We start from the raw sequence: 27,298 nt of genomic DNA, 5'->3' as shown, positions 1-27,298 counted from the left end.
CCTCCTTCTGAAGCTAAATAAACTCTTTAAAAACCCTCTTGGATCAGCTGAAAAGTCGTCACAAAGCTGAAAACAGGCTGTTTTTATGACTCTTTAGAGATACGTGGTTCTCACAGGACAGCCACGCTACAGACATATGATGATCTTCTAGACCATGATGCATTGCTGTAGATTAAACTCCCCAACAGGATATAAAGGAGTTCAAATGAGCTCAACCTGAAACATGTACAGCAGTAAAATGACACATACACATTAATGCAGCAGGAATATTAATCCAAAAACATCAGATAGAATAAAACACTGACAGCAGGGAACACTTTACTGCACTATCAGTCATTTTACACATACTTCTAATAAATGTTCCTGATCAAACTTTTACTGAGGGAAGGATTTGAAGAGAGGATTTTTACCTGTAGTGGAGTATTGTCACAGTGTGGTATTAGTACTTTGACTTCAGTAAAGGATCTGAATACTTCCTCCACCTCTCCCTCTTGGTGACGGCCCACTGAGAGGTGGAGCAACAGTGAAAGAGGAGAGCTTGACAGTCACATGACCTGAAGTGAAAGTGAAAGTGTGTGAGTGACAGCAGAGCTGCAGTGGAGACGAGTCTCTGTTTCTCTGGAAAGAAACATTCAACTGAATCCAGCAGGTTTTCTCAGCAACAAACACTGGTGAGTTCACTGTCCTACAGAGACAAAATACACTAAATATTTGCTCAAAGTTTAGTTCAAACCACAATCTGACTGTTTTACATCTGTTTTACCTTATAAAGAATATTATACCATAGAAATGTGTCAGTTTAGATAAAAACAAAATGTGAATTTAGCCAGAAATACAAAACAGAGGTAAAAACCAAAGCACAGTGACTGAACTACAGTCACAGCTAGCGTTAGCTTCAAGCTCATTTACAGGCCTGTTTCCTGTCTGAACTCTGAGCTCCACTCAGACAGGAAGTTACAGTCATGGCAAATGAAAAATGTTGTGCCTGCTTTCAAATATTTCCACTCTAATAACAATATAAGCAGCAGTGTAGCAGTATTGTTCTATTATTTGATGTTTGATGTGACAGTAATGGAGAGTTAGTTTAACATAGTTTGATTATTTTTGAAACTTTTATTTGAATAACTAAAGTTTTCAGGTCGACTTTAACAGTGAACTCTGTTTTTATCTGTGAAACAACACGAGCTCACACTCCCCACTGCAGACCAGTCAGATTGTAGTGTTGTCACGGTACCAAAATTGGGACCCACTGTACGATACCAGTGAAACTATCACGGTTCTGAGTAGTATCACGATACCACAGCAAAAATGAGGCAGATGTGCTTTTTGTCATTTATAAAAAGATAAATCACTTTTCTATAATACATCACTGATATTTCAATGGAATAAATTACTTACTGACTTATTCATACTTCAAAAACAGCATCAATGAGTGATTAACATAGGGGGGATCAAAATAAAATAAATAAATAAAATAAAAATCAACCAGCCACCCTCCTCCCCTGACAAGTAAAGAACAGTCCCTTCAGTGCGGTGAGGTTTGTGGACCGTTACCTGCCACAAAGAGAGAAATGTGAACGGCTTGTTTCTCCTCTGACACATCACACACCTGTGTGCCGCCACAGCTCGGCTGTCCAGATACTACTGGGCAGTCATGACACCAACAAAGAGGAAATTATTGGACCTGGAGCCGGGCTTCTCGGTCACTGGTAAGCCCTTATCTTGCGGTGGCCATAGTGCTCCGCCGTTTTTCTGTCTGTGACCCCCGTTCAACCCACAACCGGCAGGATTCGCCTTTCGTTTCTGCTGCTGGTTGAAATCTGTATTCGCACAGCGTGCTCCTGAATGATTTCTTTTGCTCACACAAAACTATTTTTAGTCACAAATGCCAGTAAAATGCTCGCACCGTAGAGCTCTGTGGAAAACACATCACTGTAGCATATATAAACAAATCTAACCTACAAGTAAAAATAAATAAATAAATAATAACTTTAAAGCTTAAAGATAGCTCAGCTAATACCTGAAATGTCACTGGATACAAACCACTGCAGCAGCATATTGAGTGCCAGGTGGCCAGCACGCCGTTATTGGACGGCGGACACTCACCTCTGCGATTGGACTTTGAACTTATCCCACAGTAGTGGTAGTGTGAAGTACTCCAGCATTATGGTATAATATGTACCGTGGTGTTTAAGTACCGCAGCCTACCATTGGTACCAGTATACCATGCAACACTATCAGACTGGTTTCCCCACATGTTTTCATCTGCTGGTACTAGGGTTGTATCCAAATATTCAGATATTCGAATATTTGTTTCTATGGGTAGGTATTTGATATTCCTTTTTTTATTTACTTTTTTTCCTTACATATTTTTTTGGTGCTAAATGTAGTCTTTTTGTTGTTGGTAAATGTAGGTTATCAATAAAAATCAAAACTTTTAAATTGCATGGTTAAAAATGTGAAAATATAATATAGCCTACCAACTGAGCTTGTGTGCACGGCACGCTTGAGCGCATCCGTCTGAGGCTGTGGATCAATGCCAAGTTTTACCACTTTATCACTATTCTACGGAGTCCCTAAAGTCCCCCAAAAAAGAAAAAAAAAATATCTCGTATGCGAGATAAGCTAAATCATGTGCACGAGATAGTAAATCGAGCGCACGAGATAAGCTAAATCGAGATAATGAATTAATAATTCGTTATCTCGAATACTACATTATACAACGTTAATAATACGTTATCTCGATTTACTATCTCGTACGCACGAGATAGCTTTTTTTTTCCTTTTTTTTTTTCTAATTCTTTTTTGGGGACTTTATGGGCTCCGTACTATTCCCTCTAACTTGTAGCTGTTTTTTTTGTTATCTTTTGAATTTAATATGAATTATGGAATCGTTTTTGTCAACGTTTGTTTCCCCCGTTTTGTACAATAAATTATTGTTTAAAGTTTCAACAAGTTTCTTTTGGAGTGCGTGACACAAGTGTGTTTTGAAAACGACCGCGGACTGTCACCTTCTCAACGCATCAGTACCTTCGGATGCCATGACAGTAATAGATTATAGATTAATAGATTATAATAATAATGTCAAAATATCATTTACAGACCGATTTAACAGAAGATCGCTGCTGCCCGACCTGCAGGTCCATTTGCGGATCCCGCGGGTTACGGGTCGACCCGCGCATCACTACTCAGCTCAGTCTATAAGGCTGTACGCAACAGTAAGGCTATAGACATTATATTCTATTCAGTCCGGCAGAACCAGCAGCACATCGGCTCTACAGTGCACGGCACTGCTGATTAACCATTTTATTGCAGCACAGAGTGTCTGCCAGCAACCAATTACTTGCAGAGGCTTCCTACAACTTTTTGGTTCCAATTTAATCAGAAGACAAATAATAATAATAATAATAATACATTTTATTTAAAAAGCACTTTTCAAAGTTCTCCAAGTCACTTTACAGAGACAGTTCAAACACATCAAATAAAAACAACAATTTTCAGCAAAGACATCGAAGACAAAGAGGAATAGTAATGGGAGTGAAAAAACAAGTAAATAAGTAAATGAATAAAAGTAGATTAAACATTAAAAGCAGAACAGAACAGGTGAGTTTTGAGTAGTGATTTGAACGATGGGAGGTCAGTGCAGTCACGGATGAGTTTTGGGAGGGGATTCCAGAGGGTGGGGGCAGCGACAGAGAAGGCTCTGTCCCCCCAGGTTCTGTGCTTGGTCTTAGGGACGGTGAGAAGGTTGGCATTGGAAGAGCGGAGGCTGCAGGAAGGGGTATAAGGGTGGAGCAGGTCTGTGAGGTAAGAGGGGCCCTGGTTGTGGAGGGCTTTATGGGTGAGTAGGAGAAGTTTGAAGTGGATGCGTTGTGGAACAGGGAGCCAGTGGAGGTTCTGAAGGACAGGGGTGATGTGGTCGCGGGAGTGGGTGTGAGTGAGGAGGCGGGCGGCAGAGTTTTGGATATATTGGAGTTTGAGGAGTTTGGAGGTTGTGACATAAAGGATGCTATTGCAATAGTCAAGGCGGGATGTCATGAAGGCGTGGATCAGGGCTTCGGCAGCATTGCGAGAGAGTGAGGGGCGGAGGCAAGAAATGTTTTTAAGGTGAAAGAAGGCTGTTTTAGTGATTTGTTTGATGTGTTGGTCGAAGGAGAGGTTGCTGTCGAAGATGATACCATGGTTGCGGCAGTGAGGGGAGGGGGACAGGGCGGAGTTGTCAATGGTGAGGTGGAAGTCTTTGGCTGTTTGGGTGAGGGAATTTGGACCAATTAGGATCATGTCTGATTTGTCACAGCTGAGTTTAAGAAAGTTTGCTTGCATCCAGGATTTAATTTCGGAGAGACAGTTTCACAGGGTGGAGTGGGTTAAATGGGTGATGGATTTAGTGGAGATGTGTAGCTGGATATCGTCGGCATAGCAGTGAAAACAGACCATGACGACGGATGATTTGACCAAGGGGGAGGAGGTAGAGGATGAAGAGGAGAGGACCAAGCACCGAACCCTGGTGGACGCCTTGGGACAGGGGGGCAGTTGAGGAGGAGCAGTTGTTGATGAAGATGAATTGTTTTCTGTCAGTGAGATAGGAATGTAGCCAAGTGAGAACATTGTCAGTGATGTTGAGGAGGGTTTGCAGACGAGAGAGCAGGATGGAGTGGTTGATGGTGTCAAAGGTGGCGGTGAGATCAAGGAGGATGAGGATGGAGAGTAGGCCGGAGTCTGAGGAGAGGAGGAGGTCGTTTGTGACTTTAAGGAGGGCAGTTTCGGTGCTGTGTTGTGTGCAGAATCCAGATTGAAATTGTTCAAAGAGGTCATTATTGTTGAGGTGGGATTTGATTTGTGAGGCGACGACACGTTCAAGGATTTTTGAGAGGAATGGGAGGTTGGAAATGGGCCGGAAATTGCTCATGATGTCAGGGTTAAGTCCAGGTTTTTTAATGATGGGGGTGACTGCAGCCAGTTTGAGAGAAGGAGGGGCAGAGGCAGAGCTGAGGGAGGAGTTGACAATTTTGGAGACAAGCGGGGAGATGGTGGGGAAGCAGTGCTTAACAATGGCGGATGGGATGGTATCTAGCATGCAGGTGGAAGTTTTCATGGTTGAAATGATTTTAGACAGCTCAGCTGGCGAGACAGGTGCGAATTTGGAGAGGGGCAGGGTGATAAGATGGGTGGAGGGGGGTGGGGGGTGGTTAGAGAACTGTAGATGGTGTCAATTTTGGTTTGGAAAAATGAGAGGAAGGAATTGCATTTTTCAACGGTGAATGAGTTTGAAATATTGTCACTGGGATTAAGGAGTATGTTTACGGTGGAAAAAAGAGCCCTTTGGTTATTGGAGCCGGTGTGAATGAGGTTGGAGTAGTAGGTAGAGTGGGCAGTATTGAGGGTGGCTTGAGGGTGGCTGTACTGTTGGAGGTGGTCTGTGTAGGCTTGGCGATGAACTGTTAAACCGGTGTTTTTATGCAGTCTCTCGAGCTGACGCTAGTGGGATTTCATTTGGCGGAGTTCGGGGGTGTATCAGGGGGCTGAGTGTGTGAATGACACAGATTTGGTTTTGATGGGGGCCAGTTGATCAAGACAGGAGGAGAGAGTGTTTTTGTAGTAGTTGACAAGCTCAGTGGGGTCATCAGACAGCGGGGGAGGGAAGGTAGACAGAGTGTTGGAAAGAGAAGCTGAGAAATCTTGAGGGGAGATGGATTTGAGGTTTCTGAATGATATTATGCGTTTTTCCTTGGGGAGGGGGGCGGGGAGATGAATGTCCATGATGTTAGCCAAGTGGTCGGAGATGTGGAGATTGATGCAAGATCCAGCTGCCGCTGTGCAAAACTTAGCATCAAACTAAAAGTACCAAAAGTAAAATGACTCATTTCCCAGAACGTCCAGTTTCAGAGAAATATACTATATTACAGGATTATAATTATTGATGCATTAATGTGTTCATCACTTTAATGATGAAGCTGTTAACAGTGGAGCTAATAAACAAAACAAAATTCATATATCAAGAGAACTCAGGATAACTCTCCTTATATTCCACTAAGCATAGTTTGGTTTTATTCAACAAATGATCAAAAGCTATGTAATCACAGTTTGGATGTTTCTCACTTTGTGTCCTCAGAGTGTCGATATGTCTGCTGCCAGCTGTCTGCTGAGTGAAGATCAGTTTCTGTGCTCCATCTGTCTGGATGTGTTCACTGATCCAGTCAGCACACCATGTGGACACAACTTCTGTAAAACCTGCATCACTGAACACTGGAATATTAATGTCCCCTATCAGTGTCCAAACTGTAAAGAGGTTTTCCACCAAAGACCTGAGATACGGGTCAACACTTTCATCTCTGAGATGGCTGCTCAGTTCAGACAGTCAGCTCAACAGAAAGCCAGCAGCAGCAGCTCAGAGCAACAAGTTTCCAAACCAGGAGAAGTTCCCTGTGACGTCTGCACTGGAACCAAACTGAAGGCCCTGAAGTCCTGCCTGGTGTGTCTGGAATCCTACTGTGAGATTCACCTGGAGCCTCATCTGACAAGTTCAGGCCTGAAAAGACATCAGCTGATCGACCCTGTGGAGAACCTGGAAGGCAGGATGTGTCTGAAGCACGATAAACTGCTGGAGCTGTTCTGTAAGACCGACCAGATGTATGTCTGCATGCTCTGCACTGTTTTAGACCACAAGACACATGATGTTGTTCCTCTGAGAGAAGAATATGAAGGGAAGAAGGCCGAGCTGGGGAAGACAGAGGCTGAAATTCAGCAGATGATCCAGAAGAGGCAACTGAAGATTGAGGAGATCAAACACTCAGTGGAGCTCAGTGAGGAAGATGCAGACAGAGAGATAGCAGATGGTGTTCAGGTCTTCACCGCTCTGAAGGAGTCTGTTGAGAGAAGCCAGGCCGAGTTCATCGACACGATCAAAGAGAAGCAGAGAAAGACAGAGAAACAGGCTGAAGGCTTCATCAAAGAGCTGGAACAGGAAATCTCTGAGCTGAAGAAGAGGAGCACTGAGGTGGAGCAGCTCTCACGCTCTGAAGACCACCTCCACCTCCTCCAAAGCTTCATGTTCCTGAACACTGCTCCACCCACCAAGGACTGGACAGAGGTCAGCGTTCGTCCACCTTCATATGAGGGGACTGTGAGGAGAGCTGTGAGTCAGCTGGAGGAGACACTCAGTAAACAGATGAAGAAGCTGTTTGAGGTCGAGCTGAAGAGGGTCCAGCAGTCTGCAGTGGATGTGACACTCGATCCTGATACAGCACAAACTCATCCTGTCTGATGATGGAAAACAAGTTAAAGATGGTGATGTTAAGAAGAATCTCCCAAACAATCCAGAGAGATTTGATACTTGTCCCTGTGTCTTAGCAAAGCAGAGTTTCTCTTCAGGAAGATTTTATTATGAGGTTCAGGTTAAAGGGAAGACTAAGTGGGATTTAGGAGTGGCCAGAGAGTCGATCAACAGGAAGGGACCAATCACAGCAGCTCCTCAGAATGGTTACTGGACGATATGGTTGAGGAATGAAAATGAGTACAAAGCTCTTGCTGGCCCTTCAGTCAGTCTCTCTCTGAAGTCTCGGCCTGAGAAGGTGGGGGTGTTTGTGGATTATGAGGAGGGTCTGGTCTCCTTTTATGATGTTGATGCTGCAGCTCTTATCTACTCCTTTACTGGCTGCTCCTTCACTGAGAAACTCTACCCATACTTCAGTCCCTGTGTTAATGATGGTGGTAAAAACTCTGCCCCTCTGATCATCTCTCCTGTCAATCAAGCACGTAGGAGAAGTTTGATCAGAGGAATTGTATTTTAACTAAAACTAATAGCATCAGTCACACAAGTAGAACAACCATCTGATTTTCTACAGACAGATTCACTCTCATTTAATGTAATAAATGTATATTATTGGTGATGTACTGTGAATACATTGTTGATTTTTTAGATTCTGATCAATGTGGTTTTTCCTCTTTTTCTGTAAATGGTTTCTTTGATGTGTCACGTTGCTACTTACTACTACAACACAAAGATTTAATCCCACTGCTGATATTATGTAATGTAATCTTGTTTATTCCAATGACTGCATTAACTGCCTTAAAGCAGCTGTGCGGAACTTTTCGTTTTCGTTGATTATAGCACCCCTTTGGTCGAAGCGGTATGACACCCACAGCCTGGTGTCGTAAAATTCCGATTGCAGCCAGAAATTACTGCATGCATTTGTTTTGGAGAGGGAGAGGATTAACTAATGTCAGGTCAGTTCAAGTAATTAGTGAAAACAGCAAAATTACTCAGTAAATTCTCCTGTCGTGTTTCTGTTCTGATCTAATCTAATCTGTTGTGTATTTTGTGCTACTAAGGCTACCGTAGTAGTGTGAGCCTCAATTATTCTGTGTAATGTAGGAGCCGTTGTTGTGCTACTGGAAACAATGAGAAGCAGCCGTGTACGTTCTGTGTAAGGAGGAATAAACAGTTAACAAGTCATCTGCTGAGTCCGCATTATTATGTGAAAAGAATACTCCGACAATTTGGGAGTTGTGCCCTTTCTCTATCATTTTCATATTGAGACAACATGATCGATATCTTTTTTGTGTCTGTACGTCCAGTGGCTTTGTCTCAGCAATTCGCATGGCGCTTATAGGGGGTCAGTACATCTTGCGCGGAGGGATACACCGGTGAGCAACAGCTGCAGCTTGCTCTGGGACAGGTATGCTAGGTCACTCGGTAAAAGCAAACAAAGAGACGACACGGACGATATTACTCACCCGACTGAAAGCTGTCCATCAGCTCCTGCAGGCCTGGGCGTTTTTTCCAGTTCATCTTAGGAACATGAAAAAAAGTTTCAATCACGCCAGGATTAGTGATTGCTGCAAAGTTTTCACTCCTTGTGATGCACTCTCTGCGGCGGTTGTCCTCCTGATGATATATCTCCCCAACGATGGTAGCACCGAGTCCCATTCTGTGCAGCAAAATGGGAGCGGAGGATTCAGCCTCTCTTCTCGCCTGCTCAGCATCCAACACGTGGAGTTCCTCATCTGTGTACTCCAGCTCAAACAGGTATGGCTCTGGATCTGTGTCTGCTACAAGAAACTCTTCAAAATCGCGTTCAAAGTCGGCCAACGCAGCTACTATAATCCAAAGATATCGCTAGGCTAAATAAACAACTGAGTTTTGTTTACAGGCTACGTCTGTGCCTGCTCACCAGTGTATCCCTCCGTGGATCACAGCGCAGGACGTACTGACCCCCTATAAGCGCAATGCTAACCGCTGAGACCCAGCCACTGGACGTACAGACACAAAAAAGATATCGATCATGTTGTCTCAATATGAAAATGATGGAGAAAGGGCATAACTCCTAAATGGTCGGAGTATTCTTTTATGTGAAGATACACAGTGAAGACATAACATAATCCTAACACAGCAAAGCTGTTACCTACAGCCTTCGCTTGCAGGTAACACTACGAACGTTAGGTCAGTCCAAGTAATTAGTGGAAACATGCTAACATGCTAACGTTACACACAAATTAGTAGTAAAGTAAGACCTGTTCATAAATGTTCTGGTGTAGCTCTGAATTACTTATAAACTGAGGACAACTGCCTGCTGTATATTTGTGTTCATGGTCACAGTCACAGATAATTTTAGATGATGCTCCTTCGTTATCCGCCATGACATCAAAAGTACAACCAAGTCCTCATAGATACATCTCTGGTAAAACTGTTAGGTGTTATGTGTTCAGCAATGCTCGTTGCGTACTGCTTACTCGAAGAACACTGTAAACACGGCTCCTTCTTCTGTGGTTTAATCGCTGCGGGCCACTGCAGGCGCGCAGACTTACTTCCGCCTCAGGTGCCGTATTCTGGTTTGCTGACTACCGCTGTGTGTCCAACCCAAGCGAGGCTACGCTAAATAGCCATATAGAGAAAGGCTTTTTTGACGCTGCTGGGTTCAAATAAATATGCAGATCTTCAAGGGGGGGTGATACGAACTAGGGACAGTTTTATTAATGGTAAAAAGTTCCGCACAGCTGCCTTAAAGACCTTTGAATCATCAAAAACAAATGTACTCAATCTATATACTGATAATGTTAAAAATGATGCAAAGTGTACAGGACTGCTTCTAAAACATTCAAAGGTCTAATGAAATAATTAGGCATGTACCCGATTATGTCAGTTGGATCAGATCCAGCCGTTTAATACGAATATTCAACCGTTCTTTTTGTGTTTGTTTTCATATACAGCTCTAACGTTTGAACAGGGCTCAGCAGGACGTTCAGTGTGACAGTGGAAATCATGCAATATAGTTAACAAGCTAACGACAGATCAGAAATGTGCAACATTTTCTGCAGACACCACATATCAAAACAAAAGCCAGAGACTGTGTCGTATTAAATATCTGTGAGCTGTAAATTCACCACTTCCAAGCAGAGGATGGAAGATTATTTCAAAGCCTTAAGGTGGAAAGTCTCTCCTCCTCTGTGCCACTGCATCACGTCCACAGCTGTTTGTACCAAAGAGTAGCGTGACAGTCAGACAGTTTTTTACATATTAAACTGCTACAAGTATATAAGTAGTTAAAATTAGCTGAATAAAATTAGCAACAAAAACATCAAGATAGCATTTACATATTAATACATGAATAATACAACAGTATAACACTGACAGTATTCACTCTGCATTATGTGTACTTTTACTTTTCATACTTTAGGTACATTTTGTTGCTGATACTTGTGGACTTAACTGAAATTTGAAATGCAGGACTGTTGCTTGTAACTGAATATGTTTTCAGTGGTGGATTGTAGCTCAGTGTTTTAACTCAAGTACTTTACTCAGGTACACATTAAAGGTACTCAGAGGTCAATATTGTACTTTTTACTGCACTCCATTAGTCTGACAGCTTTAGCTCCTTCCTGTCCAGTGAAAACTATGTATCTCCAGACGTGTTGATGCTGAATGTTTGTGATAAACTGAAGGATGAAGTGTTCCTTTACGAGCTGAGAAAATTCTCCTCCTTCTGAAGCTAAATAAACTCTTTAAAAACCCTCTTGGATCAGCTGAAAAGTCGTCGTCACAAAGCTGAAAACAGGCTGTTTTTATGACTCTTTAGAGATACGTGGTTCTCACAGGACAGCCACGCTACAGACATATGATGATCTTCTAGACCATGATGCATTGCTGTAGATTAAACTCCCCAACAGGATATAAAGGAGTTCAAATGAACTCAACCTGAAACATGTACAGCAGTAAAATGACACATACACATTAATGCAGCAGGAATATTAATCCAAAAACATCAGATAGAATAAAACACTGACAGCAGGGAACACTTTACTGCACTATCAGTCATTTTACACATACTTCTAATAAATGTTCCTGATCAAACTTTTACTGAGGGAAGGATTTGAAGAGAGGATTTTTACCTGTAGTGGAGTATTGTCACAGTGTGGTATTAGTACTTTGACTTCAGTAAAGGATCTGAATACTTCCTCCACCTCTCCCTCTTGGTGACGGCCCACTGAGAGGTGGAGCAACAGTGAAAGAGGAGAGCTTGACAGTCACATGACCTGAAGTGAAAGTGAAAGTGTGCGTGAGTGACAGCAGAGCTGCAGTGGAGACGAGTCTCTCTGTTTCTCTCTAAAGAAACATTCAACTGAATCCAGCAGGTTTTTCTCAACAACAAACACTGGTGAGTTCACTGTCCTACAGAGACAAAATACACTAAATATTTGCTCAAAGTTTAGTTCAAACCACAATCTGACTGTTTTACATCTGTTTTACCTTATAAAGAATATTATACCATAGAAATGTGTCAGTTTAGATAAAAACAACATGTGAATTTAGCCAGAAATACAAAACAGAGGTAAAAACCAAAGCACAGTGACTGAACTACAGTCACAGCTAGCGTTAGCTTCAAGCTAATTTGCAGGCCTGTTTCCTGTCTGAACTCTGAGCTCCACTCAGACAGGAAGTTACAGTCATGGCAAATGAAAAATGTTTGGCCTGCTTTCAAATATTTCCACTCTAATAACAATATAAGCAGCAGTGTAGCAGTATTGTTCTATTATTTGATGTTTGATGTGACAGTAATGGAGAGTTAGTTTAACATAGTTTGATTATTTTTGAAACTTTTATTTGAATAACTAAAGTTTTCAGGTGGACTTTAACAGTGAACTCTGTTTTTATCTGTGAAACAACACGAGCTAACACTCCCCACTGCAGACCAGTCACACTGGTTTCCACGTTTACATATGCAGGCACATTTAATTGGTTGCTTGTTACCATGGCGACCAATTAATGCCAGCCCAAATAAGCCCTGAGGAAATGCAGTTATCCTTCATATTCATATACTATGCAGACCTGCACAAACAGCATATTTATCAGATTTCAGATGAATGTCTGATGTTACTCATATTGATGTGATCTCTTCCAACCTTCCTGTGTCACTGACAGCATCCCAGGCAGGTGTGCAGACCAGGTGTAAACATAGTGCAGATGGGATTTACAGGAGACACATGCAACGTTGTGGTGGGAGCAATAAAGATGAATTAAATAAAGGCTGATATATAAGTGAAACATTATTACTATGAAGAAGAATGGAGCAATTAGGCTGTTATTAATGAAGACAATATCTGATGACTGAAACACAAACAACCAGTGGATGAAGAGTTTTGGTTTGTGTTCATGAAACTTGAACGTGACCATGGATTAAAATCACTTCAGGCTGCAACAAGGTTTAAGCGTGAGTTTACATCAATATGAACCAGCGGTGGAAGAAGTACTCACATCTGTTACTGAAGTAAAAGTAGTAATACCACAGTGTAGAAATACTTTGTTACAGTAAAAGTCCTGCAGTCACTATTTGATTTGCAATAAAAATACACAAGTATTAGCATCAAACTAAAAGTACCAAAAGTAAAATGACTCATTACCCAGAAGGTCCAGTTTCATAAAAATATACTATATTACAGGATTATAATTGTTGATGCATTAATGTGTTCATCACTTTAATGATGAAGCTGTTAACAGTGGAGCTAATAAACAAAACTAAATTCATATATCAAGAGAACTCAGGATGACTCTCCTTATATTCCACTAAGCATAGTTTGGTTTTATTCAACAAATAATCAAAAGGTATGTAATCACAGTTTGGATGTTTCTCACTTTGTGTCCTCAGAGTGTCGATATGTCTGCTGCCAGCTGTCTGCTGAGTGAAGATCAGTTTCTGTGCTCCATCTGTCTGGATGTGTTCACTGATCCAGTCAGCACACCATGTGGACACAACTTCTGTAAAACCTGCATCACTGAACAATGGAATATTAATGTCCCCTATCAGTGTCCAAACTGTAAGAAGGTTTTCAACACCAGACCTGAGCTGCAGGTCAACACCTTCATCTCTGAGATGGCTGCTCAGTTCAGACAGTCAGCTCAACAGAAAGCCAGCAGCAGCAGCTCAGAGCAACAAGTTTCCAAACCAGGAGAAGTTCCCTGTGACGTCTGCACTGGAACCAAACTGAAGGCCCTGAAGTCCTGCCTGGTGTGTCTGGAATCCTACTGTGAGACTCACCTGGAGCCTCATCTGACAAGATCAGGCCTGAAAAGACATCAGCTGATCGACCCTGTGGAGAACCTGGAAGGCAGGATGTGTCTGAAGCACGATAAACTGCTGGAGCTGTTCTGTAAGACCGACCAGATGTGTGTCTGCGTGCTCTGCACTGTTTTAGACCACAAGACACATGATGTTGTTCCTCTGAGAGAAGAATATGAAGGGAAGAAGGCCGAGCTGGGGAAGACAGAGGCTGAAATTCAGCAGATGATCCAGAAGAGACGACTGAAGATTGAGGAGATCAAACACTCAGTGGAGCTCAGTGAGGAAGATGCAGACAGAGAGATAGCAGATGGTGTTCAGGTCTTCACCGCTCTGAAGGAGTCTGTTAAGAGAAGGCAGGCCGAGCTCATGGACACGATCAAAGAGAAGCAGAGAAAGACAGAGAAACAGGCTGAAGGCTTCATCAAAGAGCTGGAACAGGAAATCTCTGAGCTGAAGAAGAGGAGCACTGAGGTGGAGCAGCTCTCACGCTCTGAAGACCACCTCCACCTCCTCCAAAGCTTCATGTCCCTGAACACTGCTCCGCCCACCAAGGACTGGACAGAGGTCAGCGTCCGTCCACCTTCATATGAGGGGACTGTGAGGAGAGCTGTGAGTCAGCTGGAGGAGACGCTCAGTAAACAGATGAAGAAGCTGTTTGAGGTCGAGCTGAAGAGGGTCCAGCAGTCTGCAGTGGATGTGACACTCGATCCTGATACAGCACATCCTGAACTCATCCTGTCTGATGATGGAAAACAAGTTGAAACTGGTGATGTAAAGAAGAATCTCCCAAACAATCCAGAGAGATTTGATTATTTTGTTGATGTCTTAGCAAAGCAGAGTTTCTCTTCAGGAAGATTTTATTATGAGGTTCAGGTTAAAGGGAAGACTGGGTGGAATTTAGGAGTGGCCAGAGAGTCAATCAACAGGAAGGGACAGATCACAGCGAGTCCTCAGAATGGTTACTGGATGATATCTTTGAGGAATGACAACAAGTACTATGCTCGTTCAGACCCTGATATCCTTCTCTCTCTGAAGTCTCGGCCTGAGAAGGTGGGGGTGTTTGTGGATTATGAGGAGGGTCTGGTCTCCTTTTATGATGTTGATGCTGCAGCTCTTATCTACTCCTTTACTGGCTGCTCCTTCACTGAGAAACTCTACCCATACTTCAGTCCCTGTCCTAACTATGGTGGTAAAAACTCTGCCCCTCTGATCATCTCACCTGTCAATCAAGCACGTAGGAGAAGTTTGATCAGAGGAATTGTATTTTAACTCAAACTAATAGCGTCAGTCACACAAAGTAGAACAACCATCTGATTTTCTACAGAAAGATTCACTCTCATTTAATGTAATAAATGTATATTATTGGTGATGTACTGTGAATACATTGTTGATTTTTTAGATTCTGATCAATGTGGTTTTTCCTCTTTCTGTAAATGGTTTCTTTGATGTGTCACGTTGCTACTTACTACTACAGCACAAAGATTTAATCCCACTGCTGATATTACGTAATGTAATCTTGTTTATTCCAATGACTGCATTAACTGCCTTAAAGACCTTTGAATCATCAAAAACAAATGTACTCAATCTATATACTGATTGTAGCACCTTTAGTCTTGACTTTTAGGTTTAATGGATACTCACATCGCTCTAGGTCCAGTAGGAGTTGCACCAGGAAGTGACTCACAAAAGGGAGCGGGTGTTGGCATTTGAACAGGTGATATTTTAATATCAATGCAAAACAAATGATAAACATCAACAGCTTGGCTGTGCATTTATTTACCAAAATAAGGCGCCGTAAAATAAAAGAAAACAAAAAGAAGAGTCCATAGAACTCGAGCTCTCCTGCTCGAGGGTTCTGGTAAGGTCAGTTCAAGGAAAAGGATCCAATGTGTGCGTGTGTGTTCTGTGTATCAATGTCCATTCAGTTTCTTTTGTCCTCAATTTCTATAACTACTACCCGGGTAGGTGAGGAGTGTGTGCGTCTTATCCGTTCTCAGAGTGTGAGATTCAGATGATCTGGAGTCGTCAAGGTAGGTTCTGCAGCTGGCCACACTGCATCTCCAACTCTCTCTCTCTCAGAATCGCTGGGCTGGGCTCGCCATCTTAATCGTCTCTCTCTATTTCTCAGACAGTGGTTCTGACTAGCAAAAAAAGCAACCTACACAGAAAAATGCATAGTTGTAAGGAACTTCATCTGATTCTGTCTCAGTTTCTTATCAGTTTCTTATGAGATCTCATCATTTTCTCAGTTCAAAAACATGAAATATATTACCAAAAATCAAGGGAATACATAAACACACAATAAATGAATTATTATGAATTAGAACTATTAGTTTTAACCATAAATGTAATCAATTATTAATGAATTATCACAACAAAAATACTATTTTTAACAGACACATAATTTATGCATCCTTTTTAACCTCTATTTATCTTATATCATCAGTTCTCAACTATTTTAATTCACCTTTTTAATATTTAACTCTTTAACATCAAATTAATTACAGTTTTTATACACAAAAGTGCAATTTCTTAATCAAAAATGAAATATACCACACCTTAAATGGTACTATTACCCATTGCAGTGGCTAATAACACAAAATGAGCAGTTCAAATGACATAAAAAAAAAAATACATAACTGCATCCTCTCATTGCAAACTGTGTAAATTTAGCTTTAACTAAGCGATTAGCATAAGCTAAGCATAAACAATAGAGAAATTAGCATTTCGGCTAGCGATTAGTTCATAGCGGGCGCTATTAGCATTAACTAGCGATCTTTTTTCAAACAATAAGCTGTGGTATAAAGTGCACAAACGTAACAGAAAGACATTGGAAAACATCATATGGCATATTTTAAGCAATATAGACCACCTTAAACCAAGTTAACAGCACAATAAATGCATCTTTTCTGCCTGAGCAGCTATCGAACTGCAGGCTAACTGTGTGCTCACTCACCGGAGTCTCAAGCATTTACTCTCACAAAGGGGGTTTTTATCCTCGGCTCACTGCTTATCGGGATGAAACCTGGATTCGCCTGTGACTACCGGGTCTGCCTGCGGACTCCTCTGCCTTTATCTGTGGCTGTCTGCTACTCTTTGCTTCGTGTTTTCTTTGTTTTTTCTGCAACCGACTCTCTCGATATAGTCTGCTCTGCTGCCGTCTGTCTTGAGTCTGAGAGAAAATGGCGTCTGCGCACGGGTGCAGACTTCACGCGATACCTGACCTAGGTTCACGGGGAATACAGACACTAACGGGGAACACTGCCCCCTACTGGAGGTTTACTGGAACTGTCTAAATGACAAATATAGGGTTAGTAACCTGTTTTGTCATGCTGGTTACACTGACAATGTGAAAAATGATGCAAAGTGTACAGGACTGCTTCTAAAACATTCAAAGGTCTAATGAAATAATTAGGCATGTACCCGATGATGTCAGTTGGATCAGATCCAGCCGTTTAATACGAATATTCAACCATTCTTTTTGTGTTTGTTTTCATATACAGCTCTAATGTTTGAACAGGGCTCAGCAGGACGTTCAGTGTGACAGTGGAAATCATGCAATATAGTTAACAAGCTAACGACAGATCAGAAATGTGCAACATTTTCTGCAGACACCACATATCAAAACAAAAGCCAGAGACTGTGTCGTATTAAATATCTGTGAGCTGTAAATTCACCACTTCCAAGCAGAGGATGGAAGATTATTTCAAAGCCTTAAGGTGGAAAATTTCTCCTCCTCTGTGCCACTGCATCACGTCCACAGCTGTTTGTACCAAAGAGTCGCGTGACAGTCAGACAGTTTTTTACATGTTAAACTGCTACAAGTATATAAGTAGTTAAAATTAGCTGAATAAAATTAGCAACAAAAACATCAAGATAGCATTTACATATTAATACATGAATAATACAACAGTATAACACTGACAGTATTCACTCTGCATTATGTGTACTTTTACTTTTCATACTTTAGGTACATTTTGTTGCTGATACTTGTGGACTTAACTGAAATTTGAAATGCAGGACTGTTGCTTGTAACTGAATATGTTTTCAGTGGTGGATTGTAGCTCAGTATTTTAACTCAAGTACTTTACTCAGGTACACATTAAAGGTACTCAGAGATCAATATTGTACTTTTTACTGCACTCCATTAGTCTGACAGCTTTAGCTCCTTCCTGTCCAGTGAAAACCATGTATCTCCAGATGTGTTGATGTTGACCTGACTTGAGTAAAGGATCTGAATACTTCCTCCACCACTGTGCACTTATGATTTGATCTTTACTGACCACCTCGCTCTGGTTTGGGAACGCAGATGTTGTTCTTCTCCAGGGAGGACTGTGTTCAACATGTGTCTTCTGGAAAACAGAAGAAACACAAGTGAAGGTAAAAACAGACAGAAAACTGAACTATTGCTGCTGCAGGTGAGATGGATGAAGACCACACACACACACACACACACACACACACACACACACACACACACACACACACACACACACACAAAATATCCCACAAGTTTCCAACATCACCTTCATCCTCGCTCTGGTCAACAACCAGGGCAGGCAGCTTCCTGCTTTAAAGGATAAAGAAAGATTCAAATAAGTACATGAAAAACAGGCGAATACAGACACTGTCTTTATTTGTACTCACCATGTGTGTTTGTCCTTTGCTGTATCTGTATATTATTGGATGAAAAACAGGTCTTTTATAAAGTGCATCATGTCAGCTGACCAGCAGATGGCGCAGTAACACCACAGATCAGACCTCAACAGTCCCTGACTGAAAGCTTTGTAGTAACAAGTCAACACTTTATTGATTCACTCACATCAGTCAGCAGTTTTATGCATTTTTCACCTTTTTATGTACATTCATTTTGTTTTACACAATAAATACAAATAAAAACCAGAAAAAATGTTAAATACAAAATGACTAAAAGAGAAACAGGTAGAAACAGTTTGTCTTTGTGCAGGACTCTGGTTGACCTTTGACCCACAGGTGGTTCAGGCTGGGTCGGGGTCGGACCGTGCAGAGCGTGGTTTGGTGATGGTGCTGTGGCAGATCTGATAACAGGTTTGGCTCTCTCCTTGTCGTCCTCTGCTCGGTACTCTGTCAGACACAAATCCATCCACGGACGCTCACCTGACGTGAACACGAGATCGACATCACACACCTGAACTCACTTTCAGCACTTTGACAGAGAAATGCTGAATGACTCATGATGATGAATGTGGTTAACCTGTGTTGGACTCTTTTGAAGCAAAGAAAAGTGGGCATTGTAAATTTATACCAAACACAGATACATACCATGGATGTATATTTCATACGTATCATATCCATGTTTCTAAAGTGACCTATTATACGAGCTGACTTGAGAACTTGGTGAGACGCCTGCCAAGCTGCAGACCACTGCTCGAGACCAACACACAAAAAACCAACTGTTTTTTAGCGAGTCTTTGCTGTTTCTGGCGCTTTTTAGCCATCAAACATGGTTGCTTTTCATTGACCCGTCACTCTTTTCATGGATAGTGCCACAAAAAGCTATTGTGAGTTAGCAAGTCATTGCTGTGTTTCCAGCGGCCCCAATCTGTGGGGTTTTCTAGCGACCCGTCACCGTGTTTTCAGCGGGAATAGTGCCACAAAATGCAGTTGTTTTTTACCAAGAATTTGCTGCATTCCCTGTCAGTACAGTGCCACGAAAAACGGGTATTTTAAGCCAAAACATGATCTTTTCTGAACCATACCTATGTGGTTTCTGTGCCTCAACACAGCCACACGTTACCCACAGAGTTGTTGAAAAGTAAAACAAACTTTCTGCAGCACCAGTCGAACACATCTGTAGTTTGCAGAAATGTACAACGCCAACATTTATTCTGCCGACTGTGTTTCTCTTTTTACGTCTTTAAAAGGTGAAGGACACTTAATCATGTATGTTTTATCTCTTAGAAATGTCTGTTAATTGATTCTGTTGTTTCTTTACCTAAATGTTGTTGTCTTTATTTCCTGGTTCAGACGCTGGTTTTAAGCCTGATTGTCTCTGTTTTTATTCACAGACAAAAAGCAGGTCCAAACTGGGACACTGCTCCGCCTGCTTCTTCTTTCATGTGTGATTGACAGTCATTAGTCTAATTGGTGCTGATAGGAGGTGTTGGACAGTGCAGGAGTATTTACAGGGGAAATGTGCTGGATGTAAAACAAACTGAGCTGTAAAATGTTTAGTTTTTATCACCGCTGTTTATTGATTTCATTGATTTTTAACATTTTATTGTTGCAATTTTTATATTACTAAAATACTATTTACTGTTTTAATTAATCTATGTATGTTCTATCTGAGTTGTTTAAATTTTTGCCACATGAAACAGCTGATTTTTTTCACTCTCCATTCAGCTGGATAACAACAACAACAACACAAAAATGAGCGTCACCATGTGGTAGGAGGTGTAGTTCTGCAGACAGAGCAGCAGCCTGCAGCGTCTTACATTCCAGGGACTTTATTTATAAAAGAGTGCTTAGAATTCATACTAAAAGTTGACGTGCGCCCAAAAGCTGAAAATGGCATGCGCCAAAAAATAAATAATAATAATAAATGGTCATGCAAATCACCTCATGAATGCGATTTGCATATAAATAAGCCGGCATGGGAGTGTTCTCTCGTTGTGAGTCACGGCGACAGGTGTGAGAAACAAACCAAAAAAAACAGAATTTCTCCGAGACTGAGCTAGAGACCCTTTAACGGGAGGTGGAGGACTGAAGAAAGATTTTATTTGGTGGCCACAGCAGCGGGATCACTAATAAAAGAAAGCAAAAAAAGTGGTCTGATCTAAAGGTAGACCAAATATTTCTACTCCTTTACCAACATGTAGTTCATGTGTTGCTTTTAAATTTGAGGATGTTTGACAATGATGTGCGACATAAAGAATCACATTTATTAAAGGTGGAGGCAAAAAGGAGGATGTGCCAGTGCCATCTTGCGCAATTACACACGAGGGTCACCGCAGTATTTATATGTTTATGGCAATTAGTCTGATCAGACACCCGGTCTGAATTACAGCATGAACCAGTGGTATCCCTGTCCCAAAATACAACGTGTAATTTGAAATACAATTCAAAGATGAAGTGTAATAGGCGAACACATTTCTTCATGCTGATTTTGTCATGAACAGCACATGTCTAAGTAGGGCTGATGAAATGAGTGTAATGGTTGTGCTTAATGGCTGTATTTCGAGACATGATAAATGCACTGGAAATATTTAGCTAAATAAATAAATATATTCCATGCAGTCACGCTGTCCTCTCCCCCTCCTGCGCTCACAGAACGCTCACAGACGTTAGAGGCAGTGCAGATTAAATACGTATTTAGAAAGAATTTCAATTCAGGATTTGAGTTGGATTTTACAATGTTTTTATGAAACAATTATCACTCACTCCAAGCGCAAAATAAGGCTGCTGGATTTAATTTCCATGATAACATGGATCTAAGGTGGATATAGCGTGACATTAAATTTGTGTGAGACATCAATAAAAATCTGACTCCACTTCTCCACTTCCCAGTGTCTCCAAAATGTGCGCACACATGACTCAGAGTTTGCTTTGAGGTACGCACATTCTAATAAAACATTCTATAAATGAGGCCCCTGGTCATTAAAACTAACAGTAATCCTTAAACTCTCCAGCAAGTCACCGTGTTGTAGACTGTTGAAGAAACCGATTCATTTAATTATCGTTTCATCAGAGAACAAAACCTTCTGCTGTTTTTATGGTTCAGGTTCATCTTATTTCTGTGTGTGATGTCGTTCACAGAATGGTTTGTCTTTATTAATTCACAGAAAAGATGACCAGTGTACTTATTTGTACCAAGTAATCAGATTTTGAAGCCAATTATTCTGTTAAAATGTCACTGAAGCTGCTGCCACACTCAGCTTCACACTCGAAACTCGTCGTTTCAGCCTCTGAGTCTGACAGACGTACCAGTGCTGCCCCCTGGAGGACAGAGGGAGTCCATCATTTGACAGATGCTGTTCTGAGCCTCCTGACTGGATGCCACGTCCTCTGCCGACACGCTGAAGAACCTCTCCTGATGAAAGACACAAACCATCATCATCATCACTCATTAGAGTAAAAATCACTCTCCACAAACAGTTTCAGGAGGTTTCATCAGGTCATGTTCTTTTACTTTATGATGTTTATTTGATGTCAGTTCTCTCAACACGATCGAATCCTCTCTGCAGGAAAGTTGTGATGGACTTTATTTTTCAAACTGCATCAAAACTTCACACTGATCTCATCACAGATTCGCAGGATGATCGAAGCTGTTTGCAAACTTCTTATTCTTTGTTTTTTACATTAATTGTGTCTGATAACCAAAACATGAAAAGGTTAACTAGTAAAAGTGATACACTGGTGTCTGTAGATCTGGCCATACTTGGTTGTGTGTTTTTTTTTTTTAAACGCAGCGCATGTGTTAACACGTTGGTGAAGATGTTTTCTTCATTTGCTTGTGTTTTGTCTGCGTGCAGTGTGAGCTTTCAGAGCCACCGTAAGGATTGTGTCTTTTTGAAACACCAACAGAGTGTCGGTGTTACAGGCCACAACAGGGCTTCAAATACTGATCGATTTAATTTTCTATCTATCTGCTAATGTACAGAGCTGCAGGAATGAGTCCTAAAACATGCAAATGAGTTAGCATTTTAGCACTCCTGGTTCCTTCGTCTTGAAGTCAATGGGTTTTTGGTTAGCTGCCTGAAATAAGGTCTGTGGTTAACACAAGCTGAAGAGAGTTTGTTCTACGGCATAAAATATGTCAGTAAATATCCCACTGTGAATTTTGAAGCCTTTATGTGTCTTCAAACAGTGGTTGCTAACAAGTAGCTGAATGGGGCGCTGAACATGGCTTTACAGCGTCATTGAGGTGGTGACATTAAGTCATGTGACCGTAGTGTATTTCCTTTGAAGCCTAATGTTTTTATCTCTGGGGATTGCATTCATGCTTCAAAAGAAAAGTGCTGTTCATTTATGAAGATTATGTTGCTGAATGGAAAAATCTCACAGGCTTTTTGACGAGGTAACCAGGGTGATGCTAACGTCTGTGTTGCCTCACAAGTAAAGATCATCCCTGCACCACTCTGCTGTTTTCTCAGTTAATCTCTGTGGTCTATTTAATGCCAGGAAAAAAAGAAAACTGTTATTACAATTTCCCAAAGCCCAAAAAGCTTGTTTTGTTCGACAAACAAACCCCAAATTATTGATTTACTATTAGACAGGACAAGAGCTGCAAAGGCTGCTAAATGTATGATAAATGTCAAAAGTTTAGCTCAAGAATTATTACAATTTTAATATAGTTATTGTAGTTCTTAATAGTGAATTTATTTTGGGGAAAAACATATACAATCTGACATGGAGGAAGACCATTGAGAGGATACGGAGGTTTTCTATTTTGGTGAGAGGGTTCATGGGGAATATTTTTAATTTAAGCTCGACTCAACCAAACAGATTTTTTCACTTCTGTTAAAAGGGTTTAATTATGTCTGCATGAATGGTGCAGCTTGGACACGCCATCAGGGATGAACCCAGGGTGTTTCGGGTCTTAGATCATCAGGCACCCTCACTTGGGCGACCCAGCTGGGGCGGATCAGTCCCTGTACACTACACCATGGATCTGCCCTCTTGATCCACAGCCAGCTTGAGGCTTTTTCTGCAGCCTCATTGATGTTTCTGGTGACTTTCCTCTCCTGCAACTCTTTGATGCCAAGGAGCCTGAGTGCCCAGTGGACAGATTGCCCTCTGCAGCCTACCTCAATTGGCTCCCAGCTTTACCATGGTTAACTTTTTTTCTATCTGCATATGATATGGTGAACACAGCTTAAGCAAATAACACCTATGTTTCCATTTTATTCCTCTTATTTTCTGTTAACTACCATAAACTCCTGTAAATTTCCATAGAAAGTTACCATCTTAAATACTCCCAGAATTTTACAACCCTACACAGAATGAAGAATAACCATAAATTGTCAGAACTGAGGAGATCAAACTGAGGACTATTTGGTATTTTTGCTCTAGAAATTACTTTAACGATGAACCTATTACGACCTCATAGTTGAACATAAATTTTCGGATCATCAATAATTCGATAAATCGATCTTCTCGGCTCCAAACCACAATTTAAGTTATTAAGTCCAGCAAAAACTTGTTTTTTTTACCACGACTGCAAAAAGTTTCACACTCACCTGGTGTCATTTGAACCTTTCTTTAAAATAAGATACGTTTATTAATCCCCAGAGAGGAAACTGGTTTAGTCGCCCCCACACAGTGACAAATATACAAACAGGTCACAGCAGACAACATACACACAGTATAAAAACACACTGCCACCACAACAGTAACACAAACTTCAGAATGCTTCATATCATTCTGGTAAAAGATGAGAAAGATGGTGATAAACTGAGATTTTCTACTTGTGATCTGATCTAAACTGATCCACAGTCAGCAGTATTTTTTACATGTGATCAGAAACTCACGGCGTCTCTCCACAGGAAGGCGTGCAGCGTGTCGGTGGCGTCCTGCAGCTCGAGCTTCATCAGCAGGACGAACTGCAGCAGCTGAACGCCGAGAGCTGCAGACGAGAAGAGACCAGAGACGTGTGTGTGTGATTGTGTGATTTATTTCGGAGAAAAAAAAATCCTGCGGCTAGAACAGATTTGAGATCAGCCAGGAGTCATTCATGAGCTTTTACAAACCTGCTGAATCAGGAAGAAGGAAAACAAGCTCCACTTAAAACTCTGTGTGAAGAGCGAGTGAGTGGTTTTAAACTGAAGACAACACGCCGAAGCGTCAAAGAACAAGCAGCAAACAGCACAACAAAACCCAAAGATATTCAGTTGATGCTGATATAAAACAGAGAGAAGCAAAAAATCCTCCTGCTGGATAATCTCCAACTGATCAGGTTGTGAAAACGTTCACATGAAGTCGATGCTTCTTCCATCAAAGCTACATTCATTCATGTTTTGGCCACTTAGCACTGACATTTAAATTAGAGTGTGAGCCGTTTCCTGCTGCCACAGTTTCACTCCGACAGTCCAGAGATTCAAACCAAACTCTCCTCTCACCTTCTGCAATGATTTTCTCATTGATCAGCTCGACTCCTTCAGCACATGAAGGTTCCCTCACTGCAGTGTCTGAGCACCTCTTACACCTGAAACAAAGAAGAGGATACATTATCAGCTGTCGGCTACAGGCCTCCTTTACTGTGAATAAAACAGTTAGTTAATGTACAGTAAATATGCACAGACTCAAATGTTCCCAGTGACACGTTCCTTCCACAGTTCGAGACAAAATGGCTGAATGTCTGTGGTTATCCTCTTTAACTGGCTCAGTCACACTTGTTCCTAACAGCTGCACAGGTTTACACACACACACAGCCACTGACCATCCTTTGACAGCATTCATAAACGTCTCCTGCTTCGACTGCTGAGGATGGATCAGGGTGGTGAAAGCCAGGAGAACTTTACCTCCCTGAGTTTAATGGAGAAGAAATAAAATAACAGTGTGGGTCTGTTCTCCTGGTTTGGTCTCGGCCCCTTTAGTTTCTGTGAATGCTACAGCATACGATGATATTTTTAACAACTTTGTATGAACGGTTTGTGTTTGTTTCCTGTTTCAACAGGACAATGCTGTTTTGCACAAATCCAGCTCCATACAGAAATTACGGTCCCAGTTTGATGTGGAAGAACTTGACTGGTCTGCAGAGTCCTGAACTCAACACCTCTGAGATGAACTGGAGCAGAAGTGGCAGAGTGGCAGATTCCTGCTCAAGGTTTACAGTAGTTCCAATAGTAAACACAAAACTTTTAGCATTTAACAACCTACAACAGCAGATTCATTGATCATTCTGTATAAACTGTCACAGAGTTTCATCAGGACTGAGCTACTGAGCCGTCCACAGCCCTGAACTGTGATACTGAAGAGAATACAAGAAAAAAGCTGTTTGTCTGCTACAAGATGGAGCAACTAACTGATGTTGATAAAGCTCTGACTGTATTCTAGGACTCATCAGTGTGTGTGGGGCTCATCTCTGACCCGTAGTATCTCTTCCTGCCTCTGAACAGGAAAGGTGCAGACAGGTCGAGCAGAGCCAGCTGACCTCCTGATGACCTCACAGGAATGATGTTCTGGTAGCCAGCTGCGAGTCGACACGTTTCCTCCAGAGTCGAACCTGTAACACACCAAAACCTCCGTCACCGGTGTCTGATTCTAGGATGAAGACTTCCTGTTTTTGAAAGCAGCAGTAAAAGTAAAACTTGTAACCCTTTCAGTGTGATTCAATTTCAAACTTTACATCCGCCAATAAGAAGAGCTGAGGAGTCTAAAGTGTTGCTTAAGACTGTTACCCATGAGGTAAATAAGGTCCTTAGTTTTGTCCTCAGAAATGAGCTGGGTGGACAGGTGAACACTCAGTGCTCGTTTCGGGGATCCTGGGAAATCTCCGGCGACAGTGACCTGTCCAGAGAGCGCCCACGGTGGAGGACTGCAGGGTCCAGAGTCCCTGGACGCTTCAGAGAAGAGACCCGCCACCAGTTCATCATCTGGGACGTCCTGCCTGAGATCAGAGGGAAATCAGAGCTCTAATTTCATCGCACTTTACAAATCAAACAGTGCACGCCAGTGATTCATTTGTCTCCTGTTACAGTTCAATCTGTTTTTTACTCTGACATTTGGCATTTTATATGTTCCATACAGTTTGTATTTGCAACAAATTAATTCTTAGACACTTTGTATTTGCTCTCTTTACTTTCAAAACATTAAAACTTCTGAGTTAAATCGTATTTAAGCTCACAAATTCTACTTTACCAACTTTAAATACTTGTAACTAATCACTGACTGCTACAAATGCCAAACTGGAAATTATTTTTTAAGAACAAAAGTAAACTAGAAAAATCAGCACATTCCTCATTGAACACTTCCTGTGACTGAGCAGGGCTGCAGCAGTGCGTCAGTAAAGCCAATTATAATGTCTGCATGTGCACGTGACAGCAATGAAACCAGAAATGTCAAAGATGATATTGGGTCACAATTAACAGCAAACACTGGGCCTCATTCACTAATGTACGTAATAATGTTCTTACTCTGCGCATATATAGAAACATCAGCAAAATCACAGTCGGATTTATGACATGTGTGCACCAGCTGATTTTGTTCTTACCACCGTGCACATGTTTATGAATCACAATCACTCTAAATTGACAGGGGCTACCTGCTATCTGCAATCAGCATCCTGCCACTGCCACTAATTTTTAATTTTATTCCTTCATATCCTCCATTATGAAGAAAGAACATTGTTTGCTAGCTTGATGCTAATGCAGTACTCAGCGGGTTGATAAAGTGCCTCTGCTGTTTCATATCATCATTTTTCCTTTTTCACTCTGCGTGGTAACGTCCCTACAGGAAATACCAAAAACGCTGGGGTGTTGTTGGCGTACAGGTGTCTCGCTCTGTGTTCCTATTGGTCAAAGTGACGACTGTGACGGGAACGATCGTGAATGACAAAAAGAAAATCAAGCATGCTAGACTTTTTGTTGGAACGTCGTGAGGCGTCCCAGACGTGGTGTTGTTGTCGTCTACTATGGCACACTACACGAGATGAAGCAATGGATTATCGTGTATGACACTCATTGTCGTTCGCGATCCGCACCAACACAGTACGATGCTGCGTCGAGCTGTAATCCGGCTGATATCGTGTAGTGTGAACGTGGCAT

The 27,298-nt window shown here is 41.6% G+C and overlaps 2 protein-coding genes and 1 pseudogene across 13 annotated transcripts in view; 2 read left to right on the top strand and 1 right to left on the bottom strand.

The window, feature by feature from the left end:
• LOC125887019 (E3 ubiquitin-protein ligase TRIM21-like) overlaps positions 1-18,407 on the top strand; it is a 60,546-nt gene extending 42,139 nt beyond the window's left edge. For 6 of the 12 annotated variants that reach the window (XM_049573491.1, XM_049573489.1, XM_049573485.1 and 3 more), the window contains one exon: positions 13,347-18,407. In XM_049573491.1, the coding sequence (XP_049429448.1) occupies positions 13,347-14,825 (1,479 nt within the window). In that variant the 3' untranslated portion in view covers positions 14,826-18,407. Of the gene's footprint in view, positions 1-11,631; positions 11,655-13,142 lie in introns of all 12 variants that reach the window. The other 6 variants (XM_049573486.1, XM_049573488.1, XM_049573494.1 and 3 more) reach the window with 5 other exon arrangements.
• LOC125887029 (E3 ubiquitin-protein ligase TRIM21-like) lies at positions 6,113-8,515 on the top strand (annotated as a pseudogene).
• pot1 (protection of telomeres 1 homolog) overlaps positions 18,391-27,298 on the bottom strand; it is a 113,255-nt gene continuing 104,347 nt past the window's right edge. The window contains 7 exon segments of the mRNA XM_049573453.1: positions 18,391-18,637; positions 18,640-18,692; positions 21,519-21,624; positions 24,065-24,159; positions 24,653-24,738; positions 25,623-25,758; positions 25,934-26,142. Of these exon segments, the coding sequence (XP_049429410.1) occupies positions 18,554-18,637; positions 18,640-18,692; positions 21,519-21,624; positions 24,065-24,159; positions 24,653-24,738; positions 25,623-25,758; positions 25,934-26,142 (769 nt within the window). The 3' untranslated portion in view covers positions 18,391-18,553.

This window comes from Epinephelus fuscoguttatus, linkage group LG4 (assembly GCF_011397635.1).
Source record: "Epinephelus fuscoguttatus linkage group LG4, E.fuscoguttatus.final_Chr_v1".
NCBI lineage: Eukaryota > Metazoa > Chordata > Actinopteri > Perciformes > Serranidae > Epinephelus > Epinephelus fuscoguttatus.
Note: the sequence above shows the minus strand (reverse complement) of the source record. Positions and strands in the feature narration are given on the sequence as shown.